General features: G+C 38.0%; 1 protein-coding gene across 1 annotated transcript in view; it reads left to right on the top strand.

The window, feature by feature from the left end:
• Window positions 1-960: 960 nt before the first annotated feature.
• yes1 (YES proto-oncogene 1, Src family tyrosine kinase) overlaps window positions 961-13,638 on the top strand; it is a 30,083-nt gene continuing 17,405 nt past the window's right edge. Inside the window, exons 1-2 of the mRNA XM_015043975.1 lie at window positions 961-1,375; window positions 12,096-12,377. Coding sequence (XP_014899461.1) covers window positions 12,104-12,377 — 274 coding nt within the window. The 5' untranslated portion in view covers window positions 961-1,375; window positions 12,096-12,103. The remainder of the gene's footprint in view (window positions 1,376-12,095; window positions 12,378-13,638) is intronic.

Below are 13,638 nucleotides of genomic sequence, written 5' to 3'. Positions count from 1 at the left end.
GAGAATACTGTCAAAAAACAATACATTTGGTGTCATAAAACTAGCTTAATAGAACAAGTATGTTCATTTTGTTGCAGATCAATTAATATTTTATTAAACATCTACAATTAACTACATCAGTAATTAACATGTGATTATACATAAAAGTTCAATTAAAAATATTTTGAAATAACTGATAAAAGCAAAACAGGAAAGCAGATTACTTGAGCAGGAGAAATTTTGCTTAAGTAATCTGCCTTTTGGAAACTTTATATCGTTTCAAAAGGCTTTGTAAGAACCAGTTCTTCATTTTTTATATAAATAGGTTAAAAATGAGTTGCTTCAAAACATTTTTCAGGTAGAAATATTGCAATCGATTGCTAGTCACCGGTGTAAACCTATCACTGCAAGTGTAAAACTCTTGTAGGCTATTCTCCTTTACTTTAGGAGAGAATAGACAGGACAAGTTGTTTTTAAACATTTTTTTCTTTTTAATTCACATTGAAGATATTAGAAGAGAACATATGAATTTAATTTAGCCTTTTTTGACAGCTATATTTCTCACTCACTCAACAGATGGTCTTCTGCACTAATCATTATTCAGGAGCAGTGCACTTTATTTGTTCTTTATGGAAATAAATGTTGTAAAGGTTGCTCGTTTTTGGTGTAAATCCGAAATACAGAATAATATTAAAGGATACAATTAGAACAGAATAGAAAACCCCATCTGTGAAAATGAACATAAATGGATTCAAATCTCTGTCGTGTTTTCTATTTAGTTGGATTTTCTTACAATAAAATACGTAATTTTCTCCACTTCGGCTGGAAATGCTCGGTTCAGAGCGACAGCAGAAGGGCCTTAGCATTTATTATTTTTACATTTACTTTAGAACTGCGACAACATATCTCCCACGCTTCAAAAAGTTAGCCTCTAAACCAAACATGTATGTTCCGAGTGTAATCTCTACCCGTGAACGCAGCATGATTCCTTCTTTGGCCTCATTGCCTCTCCTCTGTACTAGTCCTGCTATTGTTGTGAGTCTTTTCTGGGCGACCCTCGCCTACCATCCGCCGGTGATTCCTTACACTTAACCTCGCGTGTTTACCGCTACGTTGAGCATTGTTTTCTGGCGTAGCTCAGTGTCCTCTCTGTGTGGGCATACAACGAAAGGACCCTAGTGAAGGACGTATTGGGAGCTGGTGAAGTAGTTAATCGGCATGGGACAGACGGAAGACTGAGATTCCACGTTCAGAGCGCTTGTGTCGGCGGTTTCCTCCTATTTGGATTCTCCCACGAGAAACTACAAAACGCCTTGTGTTGTAGGACAGAAGGGGGGGGAAAACGATCACAGGACGCATGTAGCCGACGTACGACGCTGCTAAGGTTGGTTTTAAGGTAAGAAACGCCCGCCTTGGAGACACTGGAAAGTCACGTTTTGTCGTGGAAGTGGAATGAGCAGGGCCTTGCGGTCTACAGTCAGGAAAAGTTGGTGAAAGGAGCAGGAGAGTTAACTTTGGTGTGGGTACAATGTCACAAAAGTCGGTTTAATGTTTACTCCGACCTGCTCCGGGATTCGAGTTTTCCAAGCTAGTTTGTTAAAATGTCCACAACAACTATTGTCGGAATGTATGTATCTGTTAAATGAACCGTACACGGGGAAAAGCAGACAACTCGGCTGCATTTTGAGTTTTGAAGAAATGTTTATTTGCCCTGCTAATTAAGAGTTAACAATCTCCTCTTTTCTGTTTGCCTCACCCATTTTTTTTTCTCCTCCACACACACTCTCAATATACTCAATCAGCTGCTGCAGGCCTCAGCTGTTGGAGGCCTTTAAAACAATACCCATGGGAGTCTCCAAAACATTTTATTTAAGCGTTTTGCAAAAGTTTTTCTGAATTCTCACATGCTTTTATTGTGAAGGCGCCCATAAGATATGCAGATTTCTGTACAAATATGTGCAATATTGCAAAGGATTACTTGGATGCCCTATTGGTCAGATATGTATAACATTTTTCATAGGTTTAATGTTTAATCAATGGGTTCATCTTTATGCTAACACCTCATCAACACTTTACGGATGGAGATTCTGAAAGTTTGGGGGGAAAAAACAAGGAGGCACATAGGAAAATGCGGGTTAGTCTCAACTAATCATTGCAATGTAGAGCAGGAACATCTCAACCTCATGTGCTCCTAATATTCTGCAGCAATGGTTGTTGTTATAACTGTCTCCCTTACTGAATGTCTCTGTTTGGTATACTCCAGTGGCCCAGTAATCCTCCTCCACGGTAATCCCTCTCTGTCAGTACAGCCCCAGTTGGCCGGACAGTTGTGTCTCCTCCACTTCCACACACAACCACACACATTCACACAGAGGCACTCGCTCACAGCTGGAAGCGAGAGGACTGTTGGCGGAGGGGTGAGGAGCAGGAACAGGTGGCGTTGGCCGGGGTTCAGGGACTTTGGATTTAACTAGAGCTGCCGAGGATCCTCTCATGCTCCTTGGGTGTCCTCATGACACAAATAAGACTCTACATCATCATTTACAGTTTGCTGATTAGAGACTTCCACGATTTTGTGCCAGGAACAGAGAGAGAACCTAGGCTGTCACGGGACGTCCCCACCTGCAAAAGGAGAATTCTCAAGATTTCCCAGCTATGTAGTGGGAGCTGCTCTTCATTTTTATAGCTGAAAGATGGCTCGCTCTTTTTTTTTTTTTTTTTTTTTTTTTTTTTTTTCCCCCACCCTCGTTCCAGCCTTTGACAGGCACAGCAGGTGGCCTCAAAAAGCATGAATGGATTCGGAAGGAAGTCCATCTCCCCATCCCCCTCGGCTTCCCCGCTTCCCCTCCCACTGGCCGCTTCCCTCCAATCTCTGTGATTGGCATCGCTGGCAGCCCAGACTGAAGATAAGAACAAGCCGCAGCATGGAGAATAACCCGGGTCGATTAGTGGGAGCTGGTTTCTGCTGAAATAGTTTTGGTTGTAGATTTCATGAGCTGGTATTTACCCCTTAGCTATTTCAAAGGGGTGGGAAAAATAACTCGGCTGCTTACTGCAGAAGCTCACGAGGATTTTCTTGAAATGCCGCAGTGATTGAGTAAAATCTCTCAAGACATTTGACAAAACGGCCTGGCTCATGCCTGAAGTTCTTTCCTAGAAAGATGTCATTCATACAAACAAAGAAAAGGAAGTTTCTTATCATAACCTATTTACCATTACAATCTGACTTTAATGGCATCATTGCTGCCACCTGCCAATTAAACGCCATTTGGTCATTGAAAGCGGAAGTGATGTTTATTTGCATGCAAAATGCTGGAGTGAGTGCCGATCTGTCTCCTGAGACGAATTCTAATAAGTGTGAATGTGTGTGACCCGCTGAGAGCCCCTTACTTGTGATTGTCTCTCCACAGACACATGTTAATGACAGGTGTGAACACAGGTTTTATTGTTGTATTTTTCTTTTTCCGTTTGCAGCTGTTTTTTTTATGTGAACAGTGTAGCATCTTTCTCAAGAAAGCATTTGCACAGGTTTATTTCTGATTAAAAAGAAACGGATATCTCTCCTTTTTGCATTTTTTTTTCAAATAAACTTTTTTAAACATTTTTACAAAATTGCATCCTTAAAGCTTTTCCATTTTTGTTACAGCTGCAGGCTCTGAAATATAGTATTATGTTTTTATGTGGGTAACCCTGGGTTACTCAAAGCAATGATTGAAAAAAGTTCAAATTGTCTTACTCAGATAAGGTTAATATGTTTTTTTTTTTTTTTCCAACCTTCATGCAGTATGCTAACAATTCATAGTGCCATGTTTTTGTTCCAAATTAAAATAAAATCATTTGAATGCAAATTAACAGTCAGGGGTCCATAACCCCAACCTTTCAGCTCCTTTTGGCAAATTCATGGAGTGTGAATACTGTTGTAAACGCACTGTTTTTCTAAAATAAATCATGGGAATCACTTTGTGGTTGAATCCTCCTTGTAAAATAGATTCTAACACTTTACAAGCAGAACATGCATTACACAAATTAAAATATGTACTGGCTTGAATTAGCATTACTATTTGTGATTTGCAATAGGGCAGCATGTGCATAGATGTACAGCAAAGCAGCTGAAGGTCAGACTCATCTGATGTGAGTATTTGTCTTCTCATGAGCTGCCATCAGGGAAATAATTACAAAATGTCAGAGACGTGGTGCATGTGTTGAAACGGCTTATTATGCATGTTCAGAACAGCTATTAACTGATGGATTTCAATGGACCTTTCTGTGTGTACAGAAAAAAAACCTTATCTTAATGAGAGGGTTAAAAACAACAGCCATACAGTGCTGGGGTGTCTTATTTCTCCGTGCAAGACAGGAAGGGAAACTATGCCATCCTTAATTTCTGTGAAATAAAAGCCTCAGTTTATGTGGTGTGGTGATTTCTGTATCCTCAAAGGTTCCCATTGTCTCAGATGAATCCAAAGTGACAGTAAAGGTTACATAAGGTGGAAACTCAGTTGCCAAAAGGCCTCTGCAGAGTTTAATATAATTTCTTTATTCACCCTAGTTTGGGTCTACATTATTTTTCATCTCATGAAAAGTATGTGTGCAACAATCTTCTGCATCTGTGCATGTTGGTCTAGTGAACTGACATACGTGAGGCTGCTTGTAGAAATCTCTCATGATAAAATAGTCTCAGGATGACAGTTTCGACGGATGCATTCAGAAAATCTTTTTCTCTTTCTCACTTTAGATGTGTGGCAGCTAAAGAAAAGCGTCCCGCCTGTAGTGCTGCAGTATTGTTGTTAGGCCCTGTGGGAAGCAACAGCCTGTGTCTCCTTAATCTGACATGGCATCACAGGCTGTCTGGCACGAAGCTCCACATGTCCTTGGATGGGGTCTGGCCCCAGCATTCAGTTGACCAAGTAACGGTTTCTTTTGTGTATTCTTGTCTTCTTGTGAGGCAGAAGTTCCCCATAAACCAGAGTTTTCTGATATTTATTTTACTTGTTTGTAGGTATAGACCAGTTTGTTAGATTGTTATAAACAGAAAAGCAACAAAATGATAGTGATACAATGTGTATTCGTTTGAACTTTTATACAAAGATTTAAGCAAAAATGCAGAGCAAAACATCTATTTGAAGTATTTGTAGTTTTTTTTCCCTGTCTGTATAAAGTCATAAAGTACAGCAAACCGATTTTGGCTAATTAATTAAAACAGGTTATAGTCTCTTGGTGAATTCTCGGGGCTTTGATTTAGACACCTTTCTAGACATCTGTGTGTTCTCTGAAGTGTGGAGATGGCACTGGGGAGTGATGGAGTCAATCTGCTGTTATTCCACCTCTGAGCCTCCATGTGTGTTAGCTGCAGCCTCTTGTCAGCTGACTTGTGAAAGGTGAGCGGGCTTGTTTGCTGGCGTATTTACAGCAGAAACACACTGGGTTGACGTTCAGTGCATCAGACTTGATTTCTTACCACAAACATGTTGCACTGGTTGTGCTAAAGCGAGTTGAGACGGAACAGTTTGCTGGCCAACGAGAGTTTCTTCATTATGTCAAAAAGAGATCCAGACAGAACGCGTTGCACGCTTTTAGAAAGGAAACCATCTGAACTAAATACTCTTCCAGTCAGACCAATTACCCCAAAGCCACACACATTCACACACTGAAACACAGTTCAGTACGCAGTTATGTTCCAAGTTGAATCCAAACTTCAGCTACTCTGGCACTGTCTCTGAGTGAATGTAAAATTGTATGATAGAAAATTTTAGCATTTTTAAATCCATAAACATGTGATGCTTACTTGGATAACTCGGTTGTCATAACTCACTTATGCAAGTAGGCATAACTGAGTTATACTACATTTAAATCAAAACAAATTACAGCCTGACCTGATTTGAGGTTTCTGAAAAATTCTAGTTTTGCTATGAAGAGTTCTTAAGATTTGTTGAGAAGCTCAAAAAGTAAAAACCTCGCAGTTCATTATCCTTAAAATTGTTTGTTGGGTCATCCACAAGAAAGTAACACGCAGCTAACGGGGCTGACTTTTAATATGTGACCTGCATCACCATTTGAGCTTGAAGCACATTTCTTTCTGTTTATGTCATTGTGTGTGTATAAAAGCTCCATTTAGGAGACCATTACAGAGAGGACACAGTGTTGTGCAAGGAATTTAATTCGTCATAAAGCTGAGTTGTCCCACAAGGAATTTTTATGCTATAGTTATTTATGCATTTTCTTTTTTAATTGTCACAAACATTTCTTTGTTTAAAACTGGTTTCGTCCTGCTTTGCTAAACGTTTAAAACTGACTGATCTTTGCTTCTGTGACTGTGTGTTTAAAACTGTTGCAGTATCTTGTGGTGGTAAAAATACAGCAATTGGTTAATTTTTGAACTTTGTCTTTCAGTGTAAGGACACTGATTTTTGCAAGCGTCTGTTCTCAGTGTTTTTGTTATGTTATCTGGGGCTTGGGTTTGTTTGCGTGTTGCTCCACCAGGTGTTTTTGTTTTGTGTACAAGAAAAAGCAGAGAACTGAGAAGGGAGAAACCAGTATCCGTCTTTTTGTAGGACTAAATTATGAGGGATGATCATGTCACTTTTTGTTTTCTTTTTGCAATGTTACTTTTTGAAGCTCACACAAAACATGTTTTGCACAAGATTAGCATAACAGGAATCCAGAGAATTTAGGGAGTTCAAATAGATATGCTGATAAAACTCAAGTGAGTTTTATCGGATATGAAAATCTTCAAAACATTCTCCGGAGATTCTGGGCATGATATTTTCTCACCATCGACTTGTTTTTGTCCAAGTTTCACTTCTTGCCTTAAAGTGCAGGCCGTTGAACCAGTTTGACAAACCAAAAATACTCACCTAATGTGGGCTTGTTCAGGCTTGTGATTGGTTTATAACGGTCTCAGAATGAATCACTGCTCTACAAACGTGTTTATCATGTTTATCAAGGTGTGGATATCGCATTGACTTCAGACGTTAAGTGATCCAGAATCACCAATAAGCAATATTAGGGATGTAAAATTAGGGACTAAGTCTAGTCTTTCAATTAATATTTTCAGGGAATATATTTGATTTTTGTAAAAATTCATAAGTTACTAAACATCTCTGATTTTCAAATGGCTTTTATGCTCAACTGAGATGCATAGAATTGGTATCCCATCCTTCTCTCAGTTCCTTCAGAAAGCAGCAGTGAAAAATTGATTGTGTCTCTAACTACTTGAAGAGATTAGTATAATTCTGGCTGGTTATTTGAGCAAATATGATGGATTTTTTAGACCAAGATTAGTTTTTGTTACCAATCCGATCCAACTCATTAGGATTAGGAACTTTCCCCACTTACCCCTACTTTGTTACCAAATTACAGTAATCTTCTGAGAACACATCCCCTAAAATTATCATAGCTTTATCATTAGTTTCATGGTTATTTCTAGCTTAACACATACAACTACAATTTCTTACACTGTTTTCATGCTACGCAGTTCACTAAAGAGGGTAGAGCTAGCATGTTGACCCATTGATAATTGGACTCTTGGCATATTTCACAATGACTTCATTTAATGTTGTGTTGTCAAAGCCAACAGAACATCTTGTCCGGCCGTATAAACTGAGACTAAGACAGACACAGGGAAATTCAGCTGTCAATGCAGACTCTCACTCTGAATGTAATGGCACGGAAATAAGCTCTGAGGTAACCAAAAATTGGCAGCTTTCTGCCTAGAAGTGTGGTTGCAGCTAACATAAAACCACAGGGTGCACTCTCACAACACAAATTGGCTATTGAGTTTTGTCAGGAACTCCTGTATTAATCCTTAAAAACTCTAAGATTTTAAAGCCTTTCAGATGCTTTGGATTCGATTAGGACTAATCTATCATCTGATATTGCAATAACAAAATCATGTAAAGGCTTGAAAACGCAGTGAAAGAATAATAATATGGTTCCCTGGTTTTATTTTTTGGACAGTTCCCAAGTAGTACAGTACGAATGTAGCTTTTTTTTATTTGTTTCTAAGGATGGGTTTGATTCAACAGTTTCCAATAAGCTCACATCTTGTTCCTATTGACGGTGTTTTCAAAAGGTAAACCACTAGGGAAATGCTAGCTCCGTGTTTTGATATGACTCCTTGTTAATGTGAATCAAAAATATTTGAACATGTCGTCAAAAGACAAAGAAAATGCCGGTTTTCTGCTTCAGACGCTTAATGCTTCCATGTAAAACTTTTGGATAACAGGAAAATGTTTACCTATATTTGTTTGTACATTTATTAGCCACAGCCTGACTGACATTTTGAACACTGACCTTTTTTTTTTTTTTTTCTTTTTCTTGTCATTTGGGACTCTTCTCTGTTTTGCTATTTTCTGTAAGCTCAGCTGTCACTTTGTTGTCACATCAGCTTCAGGGTCTGGCAGACATTTGGGATAATGCTGAATCTGACATGCAGGAAGTAATGGGGTCAGAGGTGATGGTCACATGCATTTTATTTATTTATATTTTGGTGCTGATGTTGGAAAGCTAAAAATGGAGAATTTAAAATCCAACATGAAATATGCATTTGCCTGTGATTTTAGAAATTACTGCCTCGTTGAACAATAAATAATGGCATTTGCCATAAAATGCAAACTAAAGTTGTACTGCAAACCGTCTTACCAATTACACTAGTTATCACAACGAGAATTTGTTTAACAAATAAAACTAAAATGGCCATCGTTAGAGAGATCTGTTGTGAGAATTATATAATTGAAATTGTGAGAACTGCTCAACTAAAAACAAAAAACAAAATAACGTTTTTAAGACAAACCTCTTGCTGTGCTTTTTGTTTGTGTTCATTTCTCTGGGTCACTTGTTATTAATCTTGATCTCCCATTTACTTTGTTTCTATTCCCTTTGTGTTTCTGTTTTGTCAATACTGTTTATTCATTAGAACAAAGTCAATACTCTATATCCTACAAATAGATCCATGGATTGATTCTTGGACTTCCCCAGGTTTCTCTTTGGTGCAGCTTTTCAGAGACCATGACCTTCCTTTTGTATCTAAAGGAGAAAAACATTAGTGTTAGTGTGGTGCAACACATTTAGCATAATTATTAGTTGGATTTGAAATTTAGTTGGACTGATGCCCAACACAAGAAGTCCACATAGCCCTCTTTTCTGTTGTTGCCATATAAACATTTGCAGATTTGGAGTCTAAATGCTATTGTGGAGTTTTTTCCTAACCTCTTAAATGCGTTCTACTATACGTTTCTAATTATTCCAAAGTCTACAAAGAACAGAGTTTTCCTTCACTCCATTTGTCACAATATAATGTTGTCATAATGATGTAAAAACATCATAATCCAACAATAACGAGAGGAAAACCAAAAGTATACTGTGGTATGTTGGACTTCAACTGTATCAAATCTTTACAAGTCAACAATTTATCTTACTCTGAGCAGCCTTAAATTTTGTTTCTTTGATCAAATAGTTCCCTTTAATTAATCAAGACTTGGAAAGAGTGTTGTTTTTTTAATTACAATTATGCCATCTTATTTTTGACAGATATTTACTAAACGTTTGGTTAGATTGTTGTTTTTCATCTCCCAGTTGTGCCCGCAATGCAATCTACAAATGGATAGTTTCTGTTGGAAGAATTTATGCTTTGTGTCTTTTTAATGTTTGAGCTAGGAAGGAGGACAGTGCCATTTGTGTTGTGCATGCAAAGCTGTTTTACGGAAACCATTTGGTGAATTGCCTCAAAGAATTTCACTTTTTTTTTTTTTTTTTAACTCCAAATGCAGTAAATGTAACCATTTGTGTTCTGTTGCAGAAAGGCCAAGGATAGAATGAGGATGACCGGACAAAACACATTACATATTCTAAAAGTTAGATGGTTGCAATTAAAATCTTAAAATCTGACTCTGTTACACTTAGAAATCAAATTTCTCTTTTACCTTGACTCAAATTTATTTAAAAAAAATAATTTTTAATATTTTTGTGCTTTTTTTTTTTGCAACTTTTTGCCATAAATTTTTACAAAAAAATCTTTTAAATTCAGTTTATTTATATTGTCATTTCATAACAAATGTCATGGTACTTTGTAAAAAATGTTCAAATCAATCAAATATTTATTTATTTTTGTTATATTTTGCATCTTTCATTCTAACATGTCTCTTATCTTGATGCATTTTGGACCCTTTAAACATATTTTGTAATATAAAACATACATTTAACAGAAAACTGGCATTAAATATTGTTTTAAACATTTCTATTTTTTAGGTATGCCAGATAACTGCTGAACGCTTTTATGATCACAATTTCTTTATAGATTTCAATAAAACCGCTTTTTATATCTCAATGCATTTATAGTAAAAATATTAAGTCGTGATATTTGACACTTTTATTCTCCACTAACCTGGTAAAAGCCAGGTCATTATTCTACGGCTTGCTTCATACAGAACATGTTGACTGCAATGGCCTGGCTAATGTCGCACCAAATTCAACTCTTTTCTTCTCTTGGGTGGATCCATCAAATTCTTGTATTTGAGGTAATTTTGTAGCAGTTTTAGAGAGGAGGACACAAAGATCAGCTCATTACTTTCATACCAAGGACAGGAGCACCCCCACTAGGGCGCAATATGCATATTTTTTCTAAAATTATTATTCTTTTTTATTTACTTGCTTTATGCTGTAAGCAGCTGCAGCATATGCAATATTTTTCCTGTGTTCTGACATGCAGTCCACACGGTTGCATACCTGTGGGAGGTGTCGCACTCAGGTACTCGAAACTGTCGTAACATCTGTCAGATACCAGGATATGAGTCACTGAAAGCAGTACGCTCTCTGATTTGATCCGCAGCTCTGACGCACGTAAACCGTCAGAGCTCTTCTTTTAACGAAGAGGCCAAAGGTGACAGAAATCTGTGTTGGTGTTGAGATCTGCGGCAGTTGATGACACATGCACCAACTCCTATACCACACACTCTCATATTTCAGTTTAGTCTTCAGGATTGATTTTGAAATAATCTCTGTGTATTTTATTTATTGACTTATAAAGGCCGGTGTTTACTCTCCTACTGGGCGTGGCACAATTCATGCAGTCAGTCATTGGCGGATTAAGGTCCAGCACACTTCCTTTAGAACTTGCTGTGTTAAACTCGAGGTCCACAGGCCAAATCAAGACTCTAGAGGGCCACATAAATAGAACTTGAAGATAACGAATTGCATGTTTTGAACATTATCTTATCCATCAAATCATAGAAATCTGAAATAGTTGCCGAAAATATAAGGCTTACATACACTAGAGAATTTATGTTGGGGAAATGTTTTGTCCCCCCATTTTAAATCATATACCAATTAAATTAAATTTGAGGTAGACATAAACGTAAAATATCATTTTGATATTTTGTCATCAATATGACAATGAGGATTAAAGTAGCAAAATTATTTGCATCTTTTTGGCTTTTAATCTATCACTATATGTAATCGCAGAAATCCTACTCTAAGAGTAAACATTTAAAAAAAATGATACAACAGCAGGTTTTTCTTCTTCGTTAAATGCAATACAAGCACACAGCACTAGGGAGGGGAGGGATGGGTTACGTCAAGTTGTCAGCACTTTCTCCAGTATCTAATCCTCAAATTTATAAACCATTTGAACAATAGGACATAAAATTGGTAAACCTTAGAAGAACTTTAATTTACACTTTATTAAACAAACCACGTGAAAATCAGTCACGCCCAGTTTAATAACTAATGGAAATGTCTGTATTGGCATTTCTACAAGGAAATTTGTTTTTTGCATGGTTCCACTGGTAGTTTTATGATTTTGTCTTTGGTGATGAGTACCAAGACTTTGAAGATGGAAGGCCTCTGTGCCGTCACCCTAATGTTTAGGTCCCTCCTCAGACTCAGTCTGGGTCTCTGGTCTGCCCAAAAAGCCTTAATTTCATCTCCAGTCAGAAGAAACATGTTGGTAAAATGAAAACATTACTTTAAGCCTAGATTTGTCAGGCTTAAAGTTAAACTTTAGATTTAACTGTAGTTGCTATTCCAACTATTTCTCACATCATTTTTGAAGGATATATTTTATCACCATCCAAATTGGATATTAGTTCTGTGCTTTAATTTTCCCCATTTCTTCTCTTCAGGCTTGACGATGGGTTGCGTCAGGAGTAAAGAAGCCAAGGGCCCGGCGCTGAAGTACCAACCCGATAACTCCAATGTGGTGCCAGTCGGTGCTCACCTGGGCCATTATGGACCAGAACCCACAATTATGGGTCAATCATCATCCATGAAGATGCAGAACAACAGCCACCCCACTGCCCTTGCACCCTTTGGTGGAGTTTCTTCCGCCATGACCCCCTTTGGTGGAGCCTCGACATCGTTCACCTCAGTGACTGTAAACAACCCGTTCCCTGCTGTGATCACAGGTCCGTTTTCAAAGAGTGCCTCACAATCTGTTTCATTTTGGGGAAACATAATTATCTTAAGTTTATTTGTTATTTCTTCACCAACACCTGCTGGTTTCTGTCATTTGGGGACCGAAGATTTTTACTCTGCCTTGTTTCAACTTTTCCTTCTGCTGTCAATCCATCTGAAACAACTGCAGCTGAACATTTGTTATTCACAGGGTGTTAGACAAAGCAGATGTTATGCAAATTAGACATTTGAAATGAGTGAGGCAAAACACCAAGGCTGAAGAGAAAACAAAAATAGGTCTGTGATATGGGAGGCAGTGCACGCGTAGACTCTCCTGAACGGAGAAAAAAGGGAATATAATGCACAAAATTCATTGACTTCCTTCATGCATGTTAAAAGTTAGCAGTGGGTCAGAAATTGAGATGAGTTTTTGTGACTTTATCATCATAGCAGTGCTTAGAGGGAAATGTCACAACACAGAACATGTTCTTGCATATCGTGTTCTGTATCTTTGGAAGTTAAAAATTTGATGAGGGAGTGATGTCACACTCAGATCTTCGCTTGTGTTTGTCATATGAGCAGTTAGCGTGATTAGCTTTTTCAACATTAAACAGTAGACTTCATCTGATCTTTTTAAAACAGGACTTTAAGATCCAGTGATCTGCATGTTGAAGCTGTATCTCTGGTTCAGAACTTAAGCGGTTCTTAAGCGGGCTACTGCAGAACCTTGACATGCTAATCTGGTAGTTTAATCATGCGTGTTGGATCAGGGTCACATCTACAACATGGAGCATCCTGGCTCATGAAGACTGGAGTTGACCTCATGGAGAATATTGACCCATACCTTGACTTTGAAATTTCTCAAAGACTCCCAGCATTTCCTAAATGTGGACGTTCCTTGACAGCCAGAAGTTAAAAGCTCAAAAGGGTAACATGGTGTAACTTTTCTGTACTGTGTTCAGCCTTCCTAATATCAGCTGAAGTTTTGCTCACTGTCACAGCTAGCATGCTTTATTCCAAAAATGTATTGCTATGAAAATGGCTAATTTTGAGCCTTGACACATAGGAGTATTGTTAGCGTGACCTGTTGACTGAGGTATAGTGTGTTATATTTTCTAACTACCAGTCGCTTGTGAGGGCAGGTGAAGCTGCTAGCCAATATTTTCTGTAGTTTTCTAGACTTGGCAGCTATATCACTTTCAGACATTGGGTCAGTGAGAGACCTCCAGCTTTCAAATGTGCTTTTCTAGAGCAGTGTTTTTCAACCACTGT

Source organism: Poecilia latipinna, unplaced genomic scaffold (assembly GCF_001443285.1).
Source record: "Poecilia latipinna isolate Pla-1442-1.1 unplaced genomic scaffold, P_latipinna-1.0 Scaffold658, whole genome shotgun sequence".
Lineage (NCBI taxonomy): Eukaryota > Metazoa > Chordata > Actinopteri > Cyprinodontiformes > Poeciliidae > Poecilia > Poecilia latipinna.
The sequence above is the reverse complement of the archived record's forward strand: the minus strand, read 5'-3'. Positions and strand labels throughout refer to the sequence as shown.